Genomic DNA, 27,000 nt, shown 5'->3' on the forward strand with positions numbered 1-27,000 from the left:
AAGATACAACCCCAGAAAAACAATGAAATGAAGTGGAGATAGGCAACCTTCCAGAAAAAGAATTCAGAATAATGACATTGAAGATGATCCGGGACTTCGGAAAAACAAAGGAGGCAAAGATCAAGAAGATGCAAGAAATGTTTAACAAAGACCTAGAAGAATTAAAGAACAAACAAACAGAGATGAACAATACAATAACTGAAATGAAAACTACACTAGAAGGAATCAATAGCAGAATAACTGAGGCAGAAGAACGGATAAGTGACCTGGAAGACAGAATGGTGGAATTCACTGCTGCAGGACAGAATAAAGAAAAAAGAATGAAAAGAAAAGAAGACAGCCTAAGAGACCTCTGGGACAACATTAAGCGCAACAACATTCGCATTATAGGGGTCCCAGAAGGAGAAGAGAGAGAAAGGACCAGAGAAAATATTGAAGAGATTATAGTCGAACACTTCCCTAACATGGGTAAGTAAATTGCCACCCAATTCCAGGAAGCGCAGCGAGTCACATACAGGATAAACCCAAGGAGAAACATGCCGAGACACAGAGTAATAAAACTGGCAAAAATTAAAGACAAAGAATAATTGTTGAAAGCAGCAAGGGAAAAACGACAAGTAACATACAAGGAATTCCCGTAAGGTTAACAGCTTATTTCTCAGCAGAAGCTCTACAAGCCAGAAGGGAGTGGCATGATATACTTAAAGTGATGAAAGGCAAGAACCTACAGCGAAGATTACTCTACCCAGCAAGGATGTCATTCAGATTCTATGGAGAAATCAAAAGCTTTACAGACAAGCAAAAGCTAAGAGAATTCAGCACCACCAAACCAGCTCTACAACAAATGCTAAAGGAATTTCTCTAAGTGAGAAACACAAGAGGAGAAAAGGACCTACAAAAACAAACCCAAAACAATTAAGAAAATGGTCACAGGAACATACATATCGATAATTACCTTAAACGTGAATGGATTAAATGCTCCAACCAAAAGACACAGGCTTGCTGATGGATACAAAAACAAGACCTATATATATGCTGTCTACAGGAGACTCACTTCAGACCTAGGGACACATACAAACTGAAAGTGAGGGGATGGAAAGAGATATTCCATGCAAACAGAAATCAAAAGAAAGCTGGAGTAGCAATACTCATATCAGATAAAATAGACTTTAAAATAAAAAATGTTACAAGAGACAAGGAAGGACACCACATAATGATCAAGGGATATATCCAAGAAGAAGATATAACAGTTATAAATATATATGCACCCAACACAGGAGCACCTCAATACATAAGGCAACTGCTAACAGCTGTAAAAGAGGAAATCCACAGTAACACAATAATACTGGGGGACTTTAACACCTCACTTACACCAATGGACAGATCATCTAAAATGAAAATAAATAAGGGAACAGAAGCTTTAAATGATACAACAGACCAGATAGATTTAATTGATATTTATAGGACATTCCATCCAAAAACAGCAGACTACACTTTCTTCTCAAGTGCGCATGGAACGTTTTCCAGGATAGATCACAAATCAAGCCTCAGTAAATATAGGAAAATTGAAATCATATCAAGCATCTTTTCTGACCACAACGCTATGAGATTAGAAATGAATTACAGGGAAAAAAACGTAAAAGACACAAACACATGGAGGCTAAACAATACGTTACTAAATAACCAAGAGATCATTGAAGAAATCAAAGAGGAAATCAGAAAATACCTACAAATGACAATGAAAACACCAAAATCCAAAACCTATGGGATGCAGCAAAAGCAGTTCTAACAGGGAAGTTTATAGCTATACAAGCCTACCTCAAGAAACAAGAAAACTCTCAAATAAACAATCTAACCTTACACCTAAAGGAACTAGAGAAAGAAGAACAAACAAAACCCAAAGTTAGCAGAAGGAAAGAAATCATAAGGATCAGAGCAGAAATAAATGAAACAGAAACAAAGAAAACAGTAACAAAGATCAATAAAACTAGAAGCTGGTTCTTTGAGAAGATGAACAAAATTGATAAACCATTAGCCAGACTCATCAAGAAAAAGAGGGAGAGGACTCAAATCAATAAAATTAGAAATGACAAAGGAGAAGTTACAACAGACACCACAGAAATACAAAGCATCCTAAGAGACTACAACAAGCAACTCTATGTCAATAAAATGGACAACCTGGAAGAAATGGACAACTTCTTAGAAAGGTATAACCTTCCAAGACCGAACCAGGAAGAAACAGAAAATATGAACAGACCAATCACAAGTAATGAAATTGAAACTATGATTAAAAATCTTGCAACAAACAGAAGTCCAGGACCAGATGGCTTCACAGGTGAATTCTGTCAAACATTTAGAGAAGAGCTAACACCCATCCTTCTCAAACTCTTCCAAAAAACTGCAGAGGAAGGAACACTCCCAAACTCATTCTATGAGGCCATCATCACCCTGATACTAAAACCAGACAAAGATACTACAAAAAAAGAAAATTACAGACCAATATCACTGATGAATATAGATATAAAAATCCTCAACAAAAGACTAGCAAATAGAATCCAACAACACATTAAAATGTACATACACCATTATCAAGCGGAATTTATCCCAGGGATGCAAGGATTCTTCAATGTACGCAAATCAATCAATGTGATACATCATATTAACAAATTGAAGAATAAAAACCATATGATAATCTCAATAGATGCAGAAAAAGCTTTTGACAAAATTCAACACCCATTTATGATAAAAACTCTTCAGAAAGTGGGCACAGAGGGAACCTACCTCAACATAATAAAAGCTATATATGACAAACCCACAGCAAACATCAACCTCAATGATGAAAAACTGAAAGCATTTCCTCTAAGATCAGGAACAAGACAAGGATGTCCACTCTCACCACTATTATTCAACATAGTTTTGGAAGTTCTAGCCACGGCAATCAGAGAAGAAAAAGAAATAAAAGGAATACAAATTGGAAAAGAAGTAGTAAAACTGTCACTGTTTGCAGATGACATGGTACTATACACAGAGACTCCTAAAGAGGCCACCAGAAAACTACTAGAGCTAATCAATGAATTTGGTAAAGTTGAAGGATAAAAAATTAATGCACAGAAATCTCTTGCATTCCTATACACTAATGATAAAAAATCTGAAAGAGAAATTATGGAAACATTCCCATTTGCCACTGTAACAAAAAGAATAAAATACCTAGGACTAAACCTACCTAGGGAGACAAAAGACCTGTGTGCAGAAAACTATAAGACACTGATGAAAGAAATAAAAGATGATACCAACAGATGGAGAGATATACCATGTTCTTGGATTGGAAGAATCAATATTGTGAAAATAACTATACTACCCAAAGCAATCTACAGATTCAATGCAATCCCTATCAAATTACCAATGGCACTTTTTATGGAACTGGAACAAAAAATCTTAAAATCTGTATGGAGACACAAAAGTCCCCAAATAGCCAAAGCAGTCTTGAGGGAAAAAAACGGAGCTGGAGGAATCAGACTCCCTGACTTCAGACTATACTACAAAGCTACAGTAATCAAGACAATAGGGTATTGGCACAAAAAGAGAAACATAGATCAATGGAACAAGATAGAAAGCCCAGAGATAAACCCATGCACCTATGGTCAAGTAATCTATGACAAAGGAGGCAAGGATATACAATGGAGAAAAGGCAGTCTCTTCAATAAGTGGTGCTGGGAAAACTGGACTGCTATATGTAAAAGACTGAAATTAGAACACTCCCTAACACCATACACAAAAATAAACTCAAAATGGATTCGAGACCTAAATTTAAGACCGGACACTATAAAACTCTTAGAGGAAAACATAGGAAGAACACTCTTTGACATAAATCACAGCAAGATCTTTTTTGATCCACCTCCTAGAGTAATGGAAATAAAAACAAAAATAAACAAATGGGACCTAATGAAACTTAAAAGCTTTTGCACAGCAAAGGAAACCATAAACAAGACGAAAAGACAACCCTTAGAATGGGAGAAAATATCTGCAAACGAATCAACCAACAAAGGATTAATCTCCAAAATATATAAACAGCTCATGCAGCTCAATATTAAAAAAACAAACAACCCAATCAGCAAATGGGAAGAAGACCTAAATAGACATTTCTCCAAAGAAGACATACAGATGGCCAAGAAGCACATGAAAAGTTGCTCAACATCGCTAATTATTAGAGAAATGCAAATCAAAACTACAATGAGGTATCACTACACACCAGTTAGAATGGGCATCATCAGAAAATCTACAAACAACAAATGCTGGAGAGGGTGTGGAGAAAAGGGAACCCTCTTGCACTGTTGGTGGGAATGTAAATTGATACAGCCACTATGGAGAACAGTATGGAGGTTCCTTAAAAAACTAAAAATAGAATTACCATATGATCCAGCAATCCCACTACTGGGCATATACCCAGAGAAAACTATAATTCAAAGAGACACATGCACCCCAATGTTCATTGCAGCACTATTTACAATAGCCAGGTCATGGAAGCAACCTAAATGCCCAATGACAGACGAATGGATAAAGAAGATGTGGTACATATATACAATGGAATATTAGTCAGACATAAAAAAGGAACAAAACTGGGTCATTTGTTGAAACGTGGCTTGATCTAGAGACTGCCATACAGAGTGAAGTAAGTCAGAAAGAGAAAAACAAATATCGTATATTAATGCATGTATGTGGAACCTAGAAAAATGGTACACATGAACTGGTTTGCAGGGCAGAAGTTGAGACACAGATGTAGAGAACAAACGTATTGACACCAAGGGGGGAAAGCCGCCATGGGGTGGGGATGGTGGTGTGATGAATTGGGCATTGGGATTGACATGTATACACTGATGTGTATAAAACTGATGACTAATAAGAACCTGCTGTATAAAAAAAGAAAAAAGAAAAAGAATGGAAAATGTCAAGAAGAGGTCAGCAAAGTAAGGAACAAGAGTAGGAGATGAGTAAACAGGACACAAATCATGTCTATAAAGACCCAGATGTGGGGTGGTGCCAGAGGGTGACAGGGTGAGATATGGCCAAAACCCTGACCTCAAGGTCCCCAACCTTGACCAGGGCCTGGCTGGTCTCTATGGGCATCACAAAAGCCATCAATGGTTCCAAAAACTTGTGTTCTTTTACTCCATTTGTGAGCATTTTCTTTAAATAGACTTTAATTTAAATAAATAATCCCTTTCTAAGAATTCGTCTGGCAAAGTTTTCATCAAGAGCAAATAAAAAAAAATTGAAGCTCACTGGAATAGAAAATTTATTAATCCTGTTCTTTAAGCTCAGAAATGATTCCTAAGACTGTCTGTGTTGGAAGGGCTCTAAGAGCTCATTTGCTTCATTCTAACCCCACAGGACTCTACTTATGCCCTAAAAATAACACTAGCCTCTCTGGAGAAGACAATCTCAATTCCAACAAGCTAGAGAAGACAATTACCAAAAAAAAAGTAATCTTTTCAGTAAATCTACTCTTTACTAAAAACCTTAATTGAGGATGTGCTTTTGGATGTTTACTCAGAAGCTTTTAACTGGACCCTTTGTCCTCTGGTTCTGTCCAGGAGGAAAAGCTAGCTTATGACGTATTTATAATTATTCTTCAAATAACAATTAGTTGACCCTTTCTACCCGGTTAAAGACTTTCTTCTTGGGTCCAGTTCTATAAATTCCTAGAAAAATAGACATAACTTTCCATCAGCCTATCAAAAAAGACAGACTATAAGCATTATCCTGGTTAGAACTAAAGAGGAATGCTTGGAGCTCTTATTCATACATATAAAATGGATTTATTTAGGGTGATTTATTAAGCATGATCTGAATAAACTTACATATTACCAGAACTAATTAGTCGTATTTTATTTAATATAAGTTAGTATTTTCCTTCCTCCCTTACACATCCCATATGTGTCTCTCCCCAAACTGTTTGTCGTCGTGAGTTTTAAACTAGTGTTTCAGATAAACTCCATACTTCAGTCACAAAAGAAATGATACCCACCACTGATCATGTACTGAGCTCTTACTACGTGCCAGGTGCTTTACATTGATCTCAAGAATCTTCACAACTGTCTGTGGGATGTAAAATATGGCAATTCACCTTGTAAATAAATTAGAATGATTCTCTTTGGACTCTACACGTAATTTTTTTTCCAACTAAAATGTTTTTATTACACAAAATTTTATAAAAATTGAAAAATACAGAAGTTATATAAAGTAAAAAGGGAAAGCTCCCTCTACCCCACCCTGCCTCTGTACTCTTTCTATTCCATAGTACAGAGTTTGGAAGGTTTATTTTTATGTATTAAGTAGGTCAGCTGTGTTTCCCATTCTTGGATAAGTGGCCTTCTATAGGAGACATTCTATGGGGCCAGCAGCACACTCCCCTCTGGGCACCAGGGCTATATGTGACAGAATTGACCCTCTGTGGGCTGCATGGGCCTTCAGTTGAGGCAGGGCTAACTGCTGTGGGTGCGCTGGTGAGTGCGGCTGGACCCTGGCCTGGTTGGCTGCCAGCCCCTGCCTCAGGCAGTGACTACTGGCCCACTGTGAGTGGGTACACATAGTATTTTTAACTCATAGACACTGATAGATAATAAATAAAATAGCTAAAATGAGATTCTGGATTATCTGAAAGTTAATTCACATCTCCTGCATTAAATATTTAATCACATCCACTATAAAAGTTAAATTATCAGATGTGTAGCTTCCTCTCTGCATCCTTCTCCCTTCCTGAAAGACACACTAACATTTTTTTACAATGGACAAAAGAAGAGTGGCAGAAAGAGGGTGAAAAGCAAGTCATATGGAAAACTGACTAAACCAGTTCGGTAACATTTATTTTCCATTTGTAAGGAAGCTTTATGAAAATCTTTGTTTTATTAAATGGATTCACACAGTAATATTTTAAAGAACAGATTTAATTCTGCCTAAGCTGCTTCTTTCCTGAATGATTTTCAGCACTCATCAGAAGGATGGCAATAAATATTTTAAATAATATGATAGGCAATGTTGAAAACTCAGGTTTCTCTTTCACAATGCCATTAAATAGGAAAGCAGTAGTACTTACCTCCTTTGCACTCTTAATTTTAGTCAGAAATGTATGCAGCTCCATTGTCTCTGCAAACAGTGCACGACACACTGCCTGATAATGATTTGGTGCCTCTGATGCAGTTGGGAGATGAGCAGCACATAACTACAGAAGAGGAAAATAAAGGTACTTTTTTATTATCTGTGGGGTTTTTGTACCTTAAAAACAGACACACCCAGTATATTCACATTTTCATATTGGACAGCAAGGCAACCCCACAATTCCCATCACCCAAAGCTTAATGCATCACAAGACGACCAGTAAAGTCCACACAATTATATGGAAAAAGTGGTCCAGTAACTAACAAACACCCAGCAGCACAGATGAGCTTACTAGAATTAGTTAGCTTCTACTTGAAAATGATAGGGCATATGTAAAAGTTTTGGTTGGGAGTAGAAAGGGAACTACCAATTACCGAGTACTGATCAGAACTCAGGTATTTTAATAGCTACCATTTATTGAGTATTTATCATGCCATGTTTGACATGTCATATACACAGCATAATACCATTTACTCTTCAACGTAACCCTGAATTAGCACCGTTATATAGCAACAGAAACTAAGGCTTCAGAGGAGTCAAGTGACTTGTCCACAGTCATAAAGTTAACATAAGGGAGAAGGAGAATTTGACACAGTCCTATTTGATTCTGAAGCCCAGGATCATTCTAATACACACTGAGTTGTATAATTTAGTAAAAAGAATGTCAGGAAGACATGTGGACCACTGGGAAGATACCTCATCAGTAGATGGGGAGTGGAGGAAAGAGGACAGAGGGCAACTGGTGATACAACCAGTCCTAACGTCCTTTACAATACACAGCCCATAACCCCCACAGAACTACTTGTAGGTAAAAGATGCAATTTAACATCACGCACAACAATTTAGAAAATGCAAACACACCTTATTAGATTGGAAAAGACATCCTGTCAAGAGCCTAGTGCATTTTATTAAAAAAGATAATTTTATCTTCCTATAAAATAATAGTTTTGTATCTGTGTACAACAGTTATGTTTTAAGGTACTTCATTTGCATTAAAAAGTTGTAAGTTCTCCCTTATTCTTTACTATATTCAGTAAACTTGACATTAATACAATTACTGAAAATACACATTTATTATATTTAATAACTTGTATCTTTTGGAGAGTAAAAGATATCTTTATAGCTTATAATATCCTTCATAATGTCTTTTCTGTTATTTTTTCATTTGTAATAAGTACTGTATGCAATTTAATAGTTAGATTACTATCTTTAATAAAATATATTCTCAGGAAAATATCTTGAGTTTCAGTAAGAAACTTTTCCCACAGTACCAAAAACAGGCTAAGAATTGATTCCTTGGGAGCATGAAAAGCAAAAATCTCACAAGCTTAATTATTCACAGTGACCAGTGAACAGAGTATATTTTTTGCTCAACTATTTTTGTATGCAGAAAACAGCTTCCCATATAGAATTATCATTTCCAAGGTTATGAAAGGCATCTGCTAGGACTTTCACCTTTCACTAATCCCACAATTTTATATTCCAATTATATGTTCTGAATATGACATAACATTTTTGACTGTAATTCACAGTAAGAAATACATTTTAGGGGGCTTCCCTGTGGCACAGTGGTTGAGAGTCCACCTGCCAATACAGCGGACACGAGTTCAAGCGCTGGTCTGGGAAGATCCCGCATGCCGCAGAGCAACTAAGCCCGTGAGCCACAGCTACTGAGCCTGCACTCTAGAGCCCATGAGCGACAACTACCGAGCCCACGTGCCACAACTACTGAAGCCCGCGTGCCACAACTACTGAAGCCTGCGTGCCACAACTACTGAAGCCCGTGCGCCTAGAGCCTGTGCTCCACAAGAGAAGCCACCACAATAAGAAGACCGCACACCGCAACAAAGAGTAGCCCCTGCTCAATGCAACTAGAGAAAGCCCGCGTGCAGCAACGAAGACACAACGCAGCCAAAAATTAAACAAATAAATAAACAGAAATACATTTTACATAAGGATTCAAACGCATGCATATGTATATGTTTTATACACAAAAATTTCACAAAACAAAACTTACACATTCAATTGATTTCACAACCCACTAACAGGCTGTGCCCTGCAACTTGGAAAACACTGGTGTAAAACTCTAAAATTTTTTTAATGCACATGATATAATCTTATATGTAGAAAATCCACAAAAACTATTAGAACTAAGAAGCAATTTTAGCAAAGTTGTGGGATACATGATCAACACAAAAAAGTTCTATTTCTAAACAATACTAATGAACAATCAGAAAATGAAATTTAGAAAACAATACCATTTTTTTAAATAGCAAAAAAAATACTAAGGAATAAACTTAACCAAGGAGGTGCAAGACTTATACACTGAAAACTCTAAAGCATTGCTGAAAGAAATTAAAGAAGACTTACATAAATGGAAAGACATCCCGTATTCATGGAAGACTTAATATTGTTAAGACAGTAATACTACACAAAATGATCTACAGATTGAATGCAATCCCTAATTCCCAAAGGCCTGTTTTGAAGAAATGGAAAAGCTTATCCTAAAGTTCATACAGAATTGCAAGGGGCCCCAAATAGCTGAGACACTCTTAAAAAGAACAGAGCTAGAAGATTCAAACTTCCAAATTTCAAAACTTACCTCAAAGTTATACTAATCAAAACAAAGTGGTACTTGCATAAGAACAAACATACAGATCAATGAAATAGAACTGAGTCCAGAAATAAATCCCATATATCTATGACTGACTGATTTTTCACGAAAGTGCCCAGACCATTAAGTAGGGAAAGAATATTCTCTTCAACAAATGATGCTGGGAAAACTGGATATCCACATGCAAAAAAAAAAAAAAAAAAAAGTAGTGGTACCCCTATCTCACACCATACATAAATATTAACTCAAAATGGATCCGAGACCTAAATATAAGAACCAAAACTACTATAAAACTCTTAGACGAAACCATAGGCATAAACCTTCATGGTTGTGGATTCAATACTGGTTTTTAAGATATGATACCAAAAGCACAAGAAATAGCATATCTTGTTTTATTGCACTATACTGTGCATCGCAGATATTGTGTTTTTTTACAAATTACAAGTTTGTAGTGACCCTGCATTGGGCAAGTATATCAGTGCCATTTTTCCAACAGCATTTGTTCACTTCTTGTCTCTATGTCACATTTTGGCAATTCTCGCAATATTTCAAACTTTTTCATTATTATTACATTCATTATGGTGATCTGTGATCAGTGATTTTTGATATTACTATTGTAATTTTTTTGTTTTTTATTTTAAAATTAAGGTATGTATATTGTTTTAGACATAATGCTATTACACACTTAATAGACTACTGTATAGCATAAACATAACTTTTATATGCAATGGGGACCCAAAATATTCATGTAACTCGCTTTATTGCAATATTTGCTTTATTGCAGTGGTCTGGAACTAAACCTGCAATATCTCCAAGGTATGCCTATAAATGGATAAATTAGACTTCATCAAAGTTAAACATTTTTGTACATCAAAGGATACTATCAAGAGAGTGAAAAGATAATCCACAGAATCAGAGAAAATATTTGCACATCATATATCTAATAAGGATCTAGTATCCGGAATACATAAAGAACTCAAACTCAACAAAAGATAACCTAATTTAAAAATTGACTTGACTAGACATTTTTCCAAAGAAGGTATACAAATGGCCAAAAAGCACATAAAAAGATGCTTAACATCACTGGTCATTAGAAAATGCAAATCAAAACCACAATTAGATACCACTCACATCCACTAGAATGGCTATAAAAACAAAGAAAAAATGGAAAATAAGTGTTGGCAAGAATGTGGAGAGATTGGAACCCTTGTGTATTGCTGGTGGGAATGTAAAATGGTGAAGCCACTGTGAAAAATAGCTTGATGGTTCCCCCAAAGTTAAAGATAGTACCACGTGATCTAGCAACTCCATTCCTAGGTATATACCCCAAAGAATTGAAAGTAGGTGTTCAACCAAAAACTGGAACACAAATGTTCATACCAGCACTATTCATAGCAGCCAAAAGGTGGAAGAATTCCAATGTTCTAAACTGATGAATGGATAAACAAAATGTGGTATATTCACAAAATGGAATCTTACTAAGCCACAGAAGGGAAAAAGGTATTGACACATGCTACAACATGGATGAACCTTAAAAATATTATTTTAAGTCTAAGAAGCCAGACACAAAAGGCCACATACTGTATGATTCCATTCATATGAAATACCCAGAATACATAAATCCACAGAGACAGAAAGCTGATTAGTGGTTGCCAGAGGCTGAAGGAGGAGGGATGGGGAGAGATGGGTATGAGGTTTCCATCTGGGATAATGTAAAAGCTCTGGAACTAGACAGTGGTGATGGCTGGACAGTACTGTGGATGTACTTAATGGCACTAAATCGTACACGTTTAAATGGTTTAAATGGTAAATCGTATGTGTATTTTACCACAATTTTTAAATGTATAAAAAATTTTAAAAGAACAACGAAATTCTGCAAAGTTTCCATTGAGACAGGAGAAATAATCCCTCAGAGGAAAAATAACCCCAGTGGTTATTTCTGTGTCAATGAATTACTTGATATTTATTTTATTATTTGTGTTTATATGCATCTTCACCTCTAACCTTACAACAACCCAATTTAGAGATTTAGAATAGCTAAGTAATTTACCCAAGGACACACAGCGAGATAGCAGAACTGGAAAGGAACCCAGGCAGTCTAACTCTAGAGCCCAAGTCCTTATGCACTCCACCCTAGAATGAGAGTATATTACTCTTCCATTAAAGGAAATAATGTTCTTAAAGTGCTTAAGCATAGAGCATAGTATACAGTAAGCATGCAACAAAATCATCTTCTACAGTTACCAAAGAGGGGATAATTTGGGGGCAGAGGGACACAATTAGAAGGAACAGGTTCTGTCCCATATCTATCAACATGCCATTATATAACCTTTATAACAATTCATTTAACATTGCTGGGTTTCAGCTTATTTCTAAAAGGAGAAGACTAGGCTATATAATATCTTACTTAACCTACCTTTGCTGTTCTATGAATCAATTTTAAGCTAAACCAAAATGCTGGAGTTTATAGGATTCAATCTTAGATCTTTGGGTTTCTCTCTACTCACCTTAGCTGGTCTTGTCTACTCTAACTGCTTTAAATGCTACCTATAAGGCTGATGACTCCCCAACTCCTACTCTAGGCCACTGCTTTTTTGGTCAGGAAAAGAACTACATTACCTTTAATCTGGAAAGATACTTCACTAGGTAAAGAATTTTAGGTTCTATTCTAGAACTTTGACAATGTCATTCCAGTCTGTCTTCTAGATTCCATTGTTTCTGTTGAGAAGTCAGGTGCAGTCCAGTTTTTTCTCTGGCTTGATTTTAGACTCTGTGCTTGTGGTTTTTAGCAGTTTAAGTATGAAACTAGATTGTTTTCCATTTAATTTATCTTGCTCTTTTTGTTTGTGGGGCTTCCAAAATCTGCAGCATAGTGTTTTGCATTGTCTTGGGAAATTCTTAGTATGTCTTCAAATATGCCTTTCATCCTCTCTCTTCTTTGGCTCTCATTGGGACTTTAATTATGTGTACTGCTTTTATTCTTTTTGTGTCTGTGCTTCACTCTGAATATTTTCTATTGACAACGTTCCACTTCATTCTCTCTTCAGCTCCATCTAGTCTATTAAAACCATCCACTAAACTTTTATTTCAGTTACTTCATTTTTTGGTTCTCAAATTTCCAATAGGTTCTTTCTATATATTTTCCAGTTCTCTACTCAAAGTTTCAATCCTGACTCTTAGAATCCTGAACATCAATTAAAAGTCTATCTGACAACTCCATTATCTGAATTCTCTGTATAGAATCATTAATAATATTGCCAGAATTGAAATTAATTTTCTGAAAACTTCATTACACACATAAGACCTTGTTATATATTTTCAACAGAACTTGAAATTATCAGCAAACCTGGGCTAGACTGATGTGATTAGAAAAAAGACAGCCCACAATACTTTCTCACACTTGGAAACATTTTTTGGTCAAATAAGTTAGCATTTGTATTTTGAAGCAATGTACCAGCTAGGAAAATAATCTTTATCTGATACCAAATCAAAGATGTATGCCAGAGACTCTATTATCCATTGGCCTTTTACCCTAATTAGCGTCAAAATACTACACAGTAAAAGACCATAAAGGTTTTTTTTTAACTTTGGCACAATTAATTGAGAATACAGTTTTTGTTTAAACTCTAAATTACAAAGCGTTCAGCAATTCAAGTCACTCTTTATGTCTGGAGACACATACTGCAGTGTGTGTAAATAATATCACCTCAGAAGAGAAAAAGGCATAATCAAAATTGTATCTTCTGATATATTTAGGCTTTATATCACAGTCTTTTGTTGATAATATTAGACTCCAAATTTCCTCATAATTTATTCTCAACTGCTAAAATTCAAGTTTTAAAAAATATTCAGTTCACAAAGCTTAGAATTTTATTTGCAAAAATCTAAGTAGAATATTTTAAACCATAATTAAAATGTTTTGCCTAGTGAGTATAATCATGCATTTGTCATAAGAAATTAATAACAAAGATAATAACAAAGATCATCTTCATTAAATGCAGCATCATATAGTTAGGATAAATTACTAAATTTTTGCCTAAACCAGTGAGAAAATTAGCACATTCCCAGAAAATTTCAAAACTTAGAGAACAAACATTTTAAAGTACAGAGAACTGTAGTTTGTTCCTTGGAGTCACTCTAATTTGACTGATGGACTATGGTCACCCAACTAACCTATGTTAACACACCTTCACTCAGTAACAGAGAAGCTCAAACTAACATCATGGCTTCCCTTGGATATACTCCATTAAACCTACGCCAAATTTATACACAAATGAAAATAACAGACTCATTCCACTTCAGCTGTCTGTAATACATGTGCAATTTGAAGATGAAGATAAACTGTGCACTGGACTAATCTAGCTTGGTATAATAAAATTAGGGACTTCCCTGGCGGTCCAGTGGTTGGGACTTTGCCTTCCAATGCAGGCGGTGCGGGTTCGATCTCTAGCCGGGGACCAGGGATCCCACATGCCTTGCGGCCAAAAAACCCAAAAACGTAAAACAGAAGCAATATTGTGACGGAATCAATAAAGACTTTAAGAAGTGGTCCACATCAAAAAAAAAAAAAAAAAATCAAAAAACAATTTAAATAATATAGGGGGTTTTTTCTATTTTTAATCACATCTACAGTACTATCCTTTTCTTAAATTTTTCTCCTGATGAGTTTTCAAAATAGCATGTAAATTCTGACATTATGTGGCAAACCAAAAACATATTAGCTTTTTATAAGCAGGGCTTATTATTTGTAAACTATATTCTTATATTTACAGAAACATGCCAGATTTTTTTTGAAAGTATGAATTAACACTGGACATATAACTATTCATGGGCAATAACTTAATACAGCCATACTAAAATTTTACATATTTTATTTATTATACAAATGCTAAACAATAAGAGGAATGGAATTTCTGAAGCCATATGGTTCCCCCTGAATCACAATGCCATTAATACCATTTATGGTAAATCATAAATCAGCACAGTCTCTTTTATTTTTATAAACTATAGATTTATTGAAAACCATAACTCACCTACCATTTCTTTTTTTTCACATCTTTATTAGAGTATAATTGCCTTACAATGGTGTGTTAGTTTCTGCTTTACAACAAAGTGAATCAGTTATACATATACATATGTCCCCATATCTCTTCCCTTTTGCATCTCCCTCCCTCCCACCCTCCCTAGCCCACCCCTCTAGGCAGTCACAAAGCACCAAGCTGCTCTCCCTGTGCTATGCGGCTGCTTCCCACTAGCTACTGGTTTTACGTTTGGTAGTGTATGTATGTACATGCCACTCTCTCACTTTGTCCCAGCTTACCCTTCCCCCTCCCCATATCCTCAAGTCCATTCTCTAGTAGGTCTGCATCTTTATTCCTGAGCAGTCTCTTCTTTATACACATAGCAGTACACACAGAATTTTGTGGTCTTTTTTCAATTTATTAAAACAAAAATTTCCCATATTGCTTCATAACCCACATAATTATAATTTAAAGACCACATGATAATCCATGTAGTTGATATACCATTTCTTTGTGAGTCATTTATTTCCAGTTTCAGAACAGTATAAATAATGCTGTGATACACATCTCCACGTATCTATGTAACATTTTGTTTTAAAAAACATCTCTTTGTACTGAGAACAGATTGGTGATGCCAGTGGTTGGGGCTTGGGGGTACAGGGTGGGTGAAATGGTGAAGGTGGTCAAAAGGTACAAACTTCCAGTTATAAAATAAGTAAGTCCTAGGGATGTAAAGTACAGCATGGTGACTATAGTTAACAATACTGTATTATATATTTGAAAGCTGCTAAAAGAGTAGAGCTTAAAAGTTCTCATCACAAGGAAAAAAATTCATAACTATGTGTGGTGATGGATGATAACTAGCCTTATTGTGCTGATCATTTTGCAATTTATACAAATAGGGAATCATTATGCATATTGTACAAGTGAAACTAATATAATGTTATATGTCAGTTCTATCTAAGTTTAAAAAATTGCCCTCTTTGATAAATAAATAAAATTAAATTTAAAAAAAAGTCCACAGGGACTGGAAAGCAAAAAAAAAAAAAAAATTGACCTCTTTGAAAAATTCCTAATAGTAGTATTACTATGTGAAAAAATTTCAAACATATAAAAAATGAGGTGAATAGTATAATGAATTATAGTGTACCCATCACCCAATTTAGTAATTATCAATTCATGGCTAATCTTGTTTTATCTACATCCTCATCCACTTAAGCCTCTTCCTCCAGGTATATTTTACAACAAATCCCAGATATCTGAATTTCACATGTAAATATTTCAGCATATATCACTAAATGAGTTCTTTTTTAAAAAATATAACCACAATACTATTATATCTAAAAATATGAATAATTCCTAATATCATCAACTATACAGTAAGAGGTCAAATTTTCCTGATTATCTCAAATATATACCTAGTTTTATAATTTATTTCTTTTAATCAAGGTTCATTCTACTGTAATTGGTATATATTAAATTTCTTTTAATCTGTTTTTCCTCTCTCCCCTTCCTTTTATTTTATTTTATTATTTTTTTTTTGCAGTACACGGGCCTCTCACTGTTGTGGCCTCTCCCGTTGCGGAGCACAGGCTCCGGACGCGCAGGCTCAGCGGCCATGGCTCACGGGCCCAGCGGCTCTGCGGCATGTGGAATCTTCCCGGACTGGGGCATGAACACGTGTCCCCTTCATCGGCAGGCGGACTCTCAACCACTGCACCACCAGGGAAGCCCTCCCCTTCCTTTTAATTTCTAAGTTACTTGTTGAAGAAATTATGTGATTTGTGCTATAGTTTCCCACAATCTGATTTTGCTGATTGCGTCCCTATGGTGTTATTTTAAATGTTCCTATGTCCCCTGGACTTCCTATAAATTGGTAGTTAGATTAGTTACATCTAGAGGCTTGATCAGATTGTTTATTTGGCAAGAAGACTTTGCAGGTGGTGCTGTAAACTTCCATCGGAGGCACAGAAAGTCTGCTGGTTTCTTGTGATGCCACAATGCTATTATTTTGTAGAATCAGAATATTACCATTTTGCAATCCCTATTACTTCCCTTTCATTTATTAGTTGGAATACTTTTATAAAGAGACATTCATCCAAAACTCTTTGGTTGCCCTGAGGTGCTGTCCTTATGGAAAAGGCAGAATGGATTCTGTCTATATGCCAGTTGTCAAAATAATAAGTGGGTTAACAACTTGGTTAACAACTGAACCACCGCTAAAGGTGACCAAAAGGGTTTTATTAATTATTACTTATGTGTCCAGAGAATGAAGAATATTTGGTCTGCTTTAATCCATCACAGCTATTATTCTTATTGATGATCAAATTCTTCCATCTGACCAATGCGGGAGCCTCCTTGAGTTGGCTTCTGAGTCCTTTTTATGTAATTTAGTAATCTTGGATAGTCTGTTTGCTTTCTGGTATGACAAGATGTTCCAGTCTATTTTACACATTTCCTTCCCAGATCTGGAATTAGCCACTTCTCTAAGGAATTCTGGAATTCTTTTAGTAGGGAGTGGTATTCGGAGACCATGAGCTGGTGGCAGCTGTGCTCACTGCTACTATGTGATCGTTGCTTTCCAGGTCTGTCTATGTGGTCACGTTTCTGATGCGGTAACAGTTAGGCTCAGTTTGCTTTGGATTTGGGGAGAGTATATTTCTACATTCAGTTTTGTTTCATAATTATGTAAAATATTTATATGGTTTCTAAATCAAATCCACAGAATCAAGTACACTCATAGATGTGTATGTAGCTTTAATGGCTGTCCTGGTTTCTACTCTGGTTTATCTTTCCTATTTTTAAAAAAAATATATAAACAAATACTTTATATATATTCTTATCCATACATTTTCTTAGATAAATGCTGGCATACTATACATAATTTTCTACACCTTGTTTTCTCATGTAAATGATATATCCTGGAGATCTTTCCGCAGCCCTTTTGATAGTGATATAGTACGCCACTAGTTGGCTGTACCACAGTTAATTCACCATTCCCCTATTAATGGACATCTGGGATATTTCTAGCATTCTGCTATTATAAATAGTGAATAGTTTTAGACTTCTTAATATACTGTCAAATTATTTTATGTAAGAGCTATGTAAATTTACACTGCAGCTATCAATTACTGAGCAAAAAAATTTACCGTAATTTCTAATTTCAACAAAAGTAAATTCTTGTTTTCAAAAGAATGGCAAATGGTATTGCTTTATTTGCATTCCCTGATTATTAGCGGGACTGGATTGTGTAAGAGAACCAGGATCCACCAGGCTGAGTTCAGTGCCCCTCTCTGTGCCCTACAAGCCTCCCATGAACCTGTGCTGGTCCACCACTTTCATATGTTCAGATTATTCATAAGGGTACCCCTTCTAGAAAGACATCCTACACATTACAGACATTACAAATTTTTATTTATTATGATTCTCTTACAGATGGAAGTACAGTATCCTGAAGAAGGTAAGCAGACTGCTAATTTACACCAAGGTGTATGGGCTAGTATGGTCCTAGACACCAACCAGCAGGTCCATAATATTTACCTCACTGGCGTTCATTTAACCCCAGTTAAGTTCATCTCCAAGCACCTGATAGAGCGCTCAGAACACGGAAGGCACACTAAACGCTTCCTAAATATCTGAGAAGGTAAATGAATGCATGAGTAAGCTGAGACTTTTACATTAGTCTCAAATGAAGAACTTTGCTCATGTGCTATTCTCATACTAACTTCATTCACTTCTCACACACTCCTTTCACTCTTCCTCTCCACACACTGTCTCACGTCCTCCTCTTCCATCATCCTGCCCCTGGTCTCCTTAATCTTCCTTGCCTGCATACTTCACTTTCCATCACCACCACCATTTACTTCACGTCTTCAATCCCTTTTCTTTTCAACTAATGTTAACTGAAGGAATCTTTTCTAGGATATATTTACATATACAAAAATAATTTTTAGGAATGATCTTTTCTTAATACTTCCTGAAAGGCTCCACTTAGTTCTATATGTTTCTCAACAAACAATCTGAAAGAAAAATATTTTAGGTGTTATATTCTTAATTTAAGAGAAGAACACATTCTATAGCTGACATAAATTTGTGCCTGCAATTTATTCTGACCTATATGCAGTGGCAAAAAGCCTTGGAATGACTCAGAACAAAATGATATATGTGTTTATATTTTACTTGTTTATATCCTGTTTTTCTCCATTACAATTAAGAACCATAAAAACAGGGACCAATTGTATGTTGTTACTGGTAAATCCCTAGCACCTAGAAAAATGCCTGGCATATAGTAAGTGCTATTAAATTTTTATTCATGACAAGCACTATACTAGGTACTTTATATTAATTATGTTATTTAATTTAATCTGCACAAAACTCAATCAGGCAGATATTCTCACTTTACATAAGAATAAGGATCATAGGATTAAATAATCCAGGGTAAAACAATTGGTATAAAAATGGCAAAACCAGGGTTCCAATCTAAGTCCTACCTGACTATAAACCTCTGAATTTAACTTCCTCTCATTCACTCAGTTCAAAGAAGCTGGACAAGTCACACACCTCTCTGAGCCTTAGTTCTTTCATTTGTAAAATGGGTATAACAATGCCAACCCAATACCTTACAGTGTTACCATAAATCTCACATAACAATGGACGTGAAAGTAATTTTCAAGTGTAACACACCGTATACCAAATTGAAAGACTGGTAGGAATAACTGTTCAGGGGAAAAGTTACACAATAAAAAGGTCTTGCTCACTAAGAATTAAAAACAAATTGTCTCCAAGTTCCTAAATATTCTATTATTTATATTATTCAAACTTAGTTTCACATTTCTACTTTCAGCAAGGAGAAAGCATATATTTCTTCGTTAATTCTTGTCTTCTCTTCCAACAATGTAAACAGGAGCCAATTTACTAATTGAACATTTCAACCCACTGAGCAAATCACAAACTCCTATGTGTCACTATTTGACCATGAATAATGGGGTTTTATGATATATAAAATTCAGTTTACTTGTCAAATGTTTCAGCAATTATTTTTCTTCTCATGTAGCTAAAAGAAATATTCAGAACATATTGATACAGATGTGGAAATTTTTACTGATCAGTTTTGGTTAACATAGAAACTAAGAAACAAGGGGTGAGCATATGATATTCTCCAGTAAAATTCCTAAGAATGGAATTGGTAAACTTAGTTTTCCTCCAATCTATAAAACCTTTCTAAAAAAGCATTTTAATTATTTATTTTTCATATTATGATAGAAATAAGATAGGCAGGAGGGCAGACATAGTAGCTCAAATTAAAAAAACAATAAAACAGTGTAAGAGTTATCAGTTCAAACTGATGAATGTCCAAGAATCGTTTTTTATAAGTTAACATACTGAATGTCATTTAGTAGAACTGTAAGATTCCAATAACTCTCCAGGCCTCATCTTCCAAATCTGTAGTATACAAGAGCAATCTGGCCATGACATCTGTCATTTGACTGGTGCCAGGGTTAACCCACTGACATGGTTGGTTGGGTGGGTTTCCCCTCCTCCTTCACCATGCCCTGTTCCCCACCACAAATACCCACTAAACCACTACCAAAAACTGTTAGCTCAGTTTCAGAGGTATACACAGTTTTGTTTCTTTTTTTTAAATAAATTTATTTATTTATTTTTAAATTTATGGCTGTGTTGGGTCTTCGTTGCTGTATGCAGGCTTTCTCTATAGTTGTGGTGAGTGGGGGCTATTCTTCATTGTAGTGCGCGGGCTTCTCGTTGCGGTGGCTTCTCTTGTTGAAGAGCAGGGGCTCTAGGCACTCAGGCTTCAGTAGTTGTGGCTCGCGGGCTTAGCTGCTCCGTGGCATGTGGGATCTTCCCGGGCCAGGGCTCAAACCCGTGTCCCCCGCATTGGCAGGCGGATTCTTAACTGCTGCCACACCAGGGAAGTCCCAGTTTTGTTTCTTAATGGAAAACTTTTTACTCTTCATTTCTCACAGACTCGAGTATTTTTAGTTCCTTATTCACTTCATTTATGTTTTTTTCATTTGCATCATTTTTTAATTAGATTCCACATATAAGTGATATCATATAATATTTGTCTTTCTCTGACTTACTTCACTTAGTATGTTAATCTCTAGGTCCATCCATGTTGTTGCAAATGGCATTATTTCATTCTTTTTATGGCTGAGTAACATTCCACTGTATATATACACCGCATCTTCTTTATCCATTCATCTGTCAATGAACATTTAGGTTGTTTCCATGTCTTGGCTACTGTAAATAATACTGCAATGAACACTGGAGTGCAAGTATCTTTTTGAATTATGGTTTTCTCCAGATATATGCCCAGGAGTGGGACTGCTGGATCATATGGCAACTCTATTTTTAGTTTTTTAAGGAACCTCCATACTATTCTCCATAGTGGCTGTACCAATTTACATTCCCAGCAACAGTATAGAAGGGTTCCCTTTTCTCCACACCCTCTCTAGCATTTATTGTTTGTAGATTTTTTGATGATGGCCAATCTGACCAGTGTGAGGTGATACTTCATTATACTTTTGATTTACATTTCTCTAATAATTAGTGATGTTGAGCATCTTTTCATGTGCTTTTTGGACATCTATCTATCTTCTTTGGAGAAATGTCTATTTAGATCTTCTGCCCATTTTTTGATTGGGTTATCTGGTTTTTTGATATAGAGCTGCACGAGCTGTTGGTATATTTTGGAGATTAATCCCCTGTTGGTTGCTTCATTTGCAAATATTTTCTCCCATTCTGTGAGTTGTCTTTTCATTTTGTTTATGACTTCCTTTCCTATGCAAAAGTTTTAAAGTTTAATTAGGTATCATTTGTTTATTTTTGTTTTTATTTTCATTACACTAGGAGGTGGAACAAAAAAGATATTGCTGCGATTTATGTCAGAGAGTGTTCTGCCTATGTTTTCCTCTAAAAGTTTTATAGTATCCGGACTTACATTTAGGTCTTTAATCCATCTTGAGTTTATTTTTGTGTATGGTGTTAGAGAGTGTTCTAATCTACAGATTCAATGAAATCCCTATCAAATTACCAATGGCATTTTTCACAGAAGTAGAACAAAAAATTTTTAAATTTGCATGGAAACACAAAAGACCCTGAATAGCCAAAGCAATCTTGAGAAAGAAAAACAGAGCTGGATGAAGCGCCCTGACTTCAGACTATACTACAAAGCTACAGTAATCAAAACAGTATGGTACTGGCACAAAAACAGAAATATAGATCGATGGAACAGGATAGAAAGCCCAGAGATAAACCCACGCACCTATGGTCAACTAATCTATGACAAGGGAGGCAAGGATATATGATGGAGAAAAGACAGTCTCTTCAATAGGTGGTGCTGGGAAAACTGGACAGCTACATGTAAAAGAATGAAATTAGAACACATTTCACTTATAGCTGAAAGTCTAAGGACTATTATCAAATGCTAAATCACCATTCAGTTTTTTAAAATGAAATAACAACTCTTCAAAGAAAGAGGTACTACTGTAAACTTTACCTTCATGACATCTCTATAGGACCGGATTGCTGAGACTTTTCTCTTCTCATCTTCCTCCTCCTCCAGACCTTCATCTGCAGCCTCATAGCCCTCATCATTGCTGCCATCAGCCTCTACCGTGTTGGCCATGCGATCGATGAGCTGCTCCAGGGGAGGGCTTAATTCCCTTTCTTCATTCTCCTTCAAGCCATAGTCCAGTGCCTTATAAATAATAATTCCCAAAGATTCAATAACCTAGGAACATTAAGGAAGGTGGTTAATAGAGACGACTAAACATTTTTATAGAACTAACTGTAAGGCATAAAATATTTAGTATGATATAAGCTAGGTCTAATTTATTCCATTTCAGAAACATGACAAATTAAATTTGAAGAGATATTTAAAAGTCTCAACTATGCTTTTAAAAACATCTCAGATGGAAATTTTTGTGTGATTTCTTCAAACCAGTATATAACACATACAAAAACCCTTTTCATGTTTCTTAGATTTATATCATACACTAAAATCTGTATTCTCCATTTATATAAAATACCAACAATACCAACCAGGTTGCTTTTCCACATTTCCAAAAGATATTTTTGAGAACGGACAGAGTTATCAAAGATCATATCCATTCAGAACTCTTATGGCAATGCTTATCTAATTAGGGATTTCATAGACATACCAAGGATCTGAGACTGAAAAATCAATGATTGGTAGCAGCTAATGTAAGCTTGAACAACAACAATAACAAAATCTATTAATAGCCACATACGTACTGCTCATTGAGTTCCATTCAATTATTAGAAACACATATCCCTCATATGATGCAAACAAGTGAGAGACTTTCAAACTCTGAACTTTCAGTGTAGTGCATAGATAATCCTCCCTGCCACTCATCTCCACCACTACTATCTCCCAAGAAATACGTACCTGATTTATGAACACTGAATATACATCCCTGCCTACTATCACCCTGACAAATGCTTTGGGCTTTGGCCAATACAAAGAATTCTACTTTATTCCGCAACACTACCTTCTTTTCTGCTCAGAAAAATCACAGATAAATAACTTTTAAAAAATTTTTTACAATGCCAACAGCTCATTTTACCTTAGCTATTTTGGAGGGAAGAACACAGGAAATAAAGCCAAAGATGTAGGATTTTGCCACTCTTACCACTAACCATTTGACTCAGGGCAAATTATTTATTTTAGTTAAATTATTTATTTTCTTATCTGTAAAATGGGTATCAATGATATCTACATCTCATGGGGTTTTGTTAAGACTAAATGCATTTGCTACATGTGGAAGTTCTTAGTACATGACTTCTAACATGCACTGAGTAAATGTTATCTGCCCCCAGCTCACCCCTTTCCAATGTTTATACAGTTAATATACAGACATGCATATATCTTTCCTTCCCTTTATTCCATTTGTAGCCATAGTCAGTGCTGTGTTGTTGTTGTTTTTTTAAGTTGTTTATTTGGTACCCAAAAAAAGGAAAAGACAGAAGTTTTGACAATGAGTTAAATACATGGAGTCACTGTCAGCATATATTATAGCCCTTAAAAGCACTCAAGCATTCAATCAAAAAATCTCCACAAAATCTGAAATCTACCTTATCAAGTGAAATAATATTTTCTCAACACAAATTTCAAAATGAATAAAAGACTTATAAATTCTCAGCTTCTAATTTTTAAATAATACTGGGGTTTTTTGAGTAATATTTCTCATTGAAAATATGTAATATTTTCATTAGTTTTTAATGGTCTGACTGGAACTCTAACCACTATTTTCAAAGTTGTTTTGTGTGACAATGGATCTTCTGAGTTCCAAGTCAGCTGACTACTTTGTTCACCTCTTCTGGGGACCAAACCTCTCTCGACACCCCACCTCCATCCACCCATCTGTCCTGGAGAGGGTACCTGTTCTGTGTTTCCCTGGCAGAAGGTCCACACAGCCAGGGACACTCTCACCACAGGCAGGCACTACACTTAGGGCAGGGATTTTACCTTTCAGTTCAATGTCAGCAGAGCCTGGCATTGTGATGTACGTGTAATAAAAACCCGTCAACTTGAACCTAGAGCAATCACTTTAATAATCAGAGCATCATAGCTAATATAATGAAAACCTTAGACATCAAGAAAAGTTAAATTATGTTCAGTACATTCTTTTTAAGGCTGAGAAGGATTTATTTATTCACTTATTTATTTGGCTATGCTAGGTCTTAGTTGCAGCACGTGGGATCTTTGTTGCCACGTGTGGAATATTTAGTTGCAGCACACAGGATCTTTCAGTTGTGGAATGTGAACTCTCAGTTGTGGCATGTGGGATCTAGTTCCCTGACCAGGGATCAAACCTGGGCCCCCTGCGTTGGGAGCACGGAGTCTTAGCCACTGGACCACCATGGAAGTCCCAAGGCCGAGAAGGTCTTAATGCAATTATTCTCGCATAGAAGCTACATTTAACTGAGAGTCTTACGTGCTTGGATGAATCTAGCCATCTATATCCCTACCCCACCCCTACCCGAGCTGAAAAAAAGAATCCACAGTAAATACCAACACCAATGATGGCTTCAACCTTAGAAAGGACCCCAGAGCTGCCCAGCAAGCTTCATCCCCTTCCCCACTCAGGACTTTCCCTCAAGGGGCCGTCTGCTCCTCAGCTCTGCAGAGCTCCAACACCCCTTCTGCCTCTCTTGGTCTCAGCTGATAACTCTCCTTCATACTCCACTGCAAAGTGAAAGTCCCTAGATGAAAATGCACTCATTTTCCCAACTTCAAACGCACAATAGTATAGGCATCTACACTTACTTTGCCCTTCCTTCCTTTCACAGTGGAGGAAGTATCTCTCTTCCTATCAGAGGTCAATCCCACTCTCCCTGAACCTACCTCTCATGCCCCTCCAGCCACAATCCCGTTTCTGTGCTCCCTTTCCCAGCAAAGCTTCTCATAAGGGGCCGTCTTACACATATTGTCTCTCTTTTCTCTCCTTCTATTCACTGTTTAAGCCATTCCAGTCTGGCATCTAATCTTTTGAAGCCCCTGAAACCACAGGTAAAATCAAAAACAATCTATATATGCCAAAACTATTGAACAAATCTGTCCTTATCCCAAATGGCTGTTCAGTGGCATCAGACACAACTGACAATAGTCTTCTGTTCTACAGACTCTGGACTTCTGATTTCCTCTCAACTCAGCAGCCCCTCCTCCTCATTCTGCCTGTAGGTACCTTCTCCTGCAGCTGCATAAATGATGGAGTTCCTCAGAGTTCATGCATTCTACTCTCTTCCACGGTCTCTTGTAAACTACTTTTATCCATTACCAGTTCTACAAATATGATATGTGCTCTGTTGTTTCCTTAACTTATATTTCTAGCTCAGAGAAACTTGTTGCCTAGGTAGCTGAAAGAGCCTAACTGGTCTTCCTTTCCCCATTATCTCTTCTTTTCTATTCATTGTATACAGTGATGCAGGATTAATCTTTCCAAAGTGGTTTCAAACTATTTAACCTAGCAGTGACTAAATCTATATCAGTCAGGATTAACCAAATGTGTATTAGGTCAGGGCTCTCTAGAGAGAACCAATAGGATGTATATATTCATACAGAAAGCGATTTAGCATAGGAATTGGCTCGTGCAGTCATGGAGACCAGTAAGTCCCAAATCTGCAGGGTGAGTTAGGAGGCTGGAGACCCAGGAGAGTCGATGGAATGGTTCCCAGTCCAAAGGCCAGCAAGCTTGAGACCCAGGAAGAGCCAATATTTCAATTTGACTCCGAAGGCAGGAAAAAAGCCAATGTTCCAGCCCAAAAGCCATCAAGAAAAATTTTCTCTCTTACAGGAGGTCAGCTTTTTGTTCTATTCAGGCCTTCAACAGATTGGATGAGGCCCATCCACATTAGGAAGGACAATCTGCTTTGCTCAGTCTACTGATTTAAATGCTAGTCTCATTCAAAAACACCTTCATGGAGGAAACACCTAGAATAATGCTTGTTCAAATATCTGGGCAGCCCATGACTCAGTCAAGTTGACACATAAAACTAATTCCTTGTCAACTTGGCACTCATAAAGGTCTCCTTAAACCTTCATCACCAAAAGAAGACAATAATAAGGTCACAATTCCACCTAACATGACACAACTCTCTCGCATACAACCAAAAATCACTAACCCCTTCACAAGAGGATCAAAATCCTTGAGTGATTTATACTCTTCTCCTTTGATATCCCACAACTTTAAATGTAAAGTTAATAATACCTAAGTATTATGTATAAAATCAATATATCTTATGTTACATAATAAAGGGATCAGAGAGGGAAGAAAACAGAGATACTTGAGATACACATACATACATACATACTCAGAGGAAATACTCATGACAACCGCAGTCCTCGGGTCTATAACTGCTCATGTGGTCATAGATGGTATTTATAACCACCTTCTTCCAGTATCCATTCCATATTCCCTTTGCCTTTAGTAAGCACCTCAGCCGGTAGTGGTTCTTTCCTTTGATGGTGTGACATAAATCTTCATTCCTGCCATTAGTAGTCCTGCCTGGATTGGGTTGTGGTTCTCCCCTGATTTTAATCACAGGGCATGGTAATTCTAAGAGACACCTTAAGGGCTCTCCTGTATTCCAGACATACTCTTCCTTAGCTCCACTGAGGAGGAGCAGCCCAATCTCCCCTTGGGAATCAGGGCCAGTCACCCCAGA

The 27,000-nt window shown here is 36.4% G+C and overlaps 1 protein-coding gene across 6 annotated transcripts in view; it reads right to left on the reverse strand.

Moving 5' to 3' along the window:
- SPIRE1 (spire type actin nucleation factor 1) overlaps window positions 1-27,000 on the reverse strand; it is a 212,814-nt gene that overhangs the window by 64,908 nt on the left and 120,906 nt on the right. For all 6 annotated transcript variants that reach the window (XM_059039865.2, XM_059039860.2, XM_067015789.1 and 3 more), the window contains 2 exons: window positions 22,310-22,543; window positions 7,094-7,219 (listed from right to left, as the gene is read on the reverse strand). In XM_059039865.2, the coding sequence (XP_058895848.1) occupies window positions 7,094-7,219; window positions 22,310-22,543 (360 nt within the window). The remainder of the gene's footprint in view (window positions 1-7,093; window positions 7,220-22,309; window positions 22,544-27,000) is intronic.

This window comes from Kogia breviceps, chromosome 15 (genome assembly GCF_026419965.1).
Source record: "Kogia breviceps isolate mKogBre1 chromosome 15, mKogBre1 haplotype 1, whole genome shotgun sequence".
Taxonomy (NCBI): Eukaryota; Metazoa; Chordata; class Mammalia; order Artiodactyla; family Physeteridae; genus Kogia; species Kogia breviceps.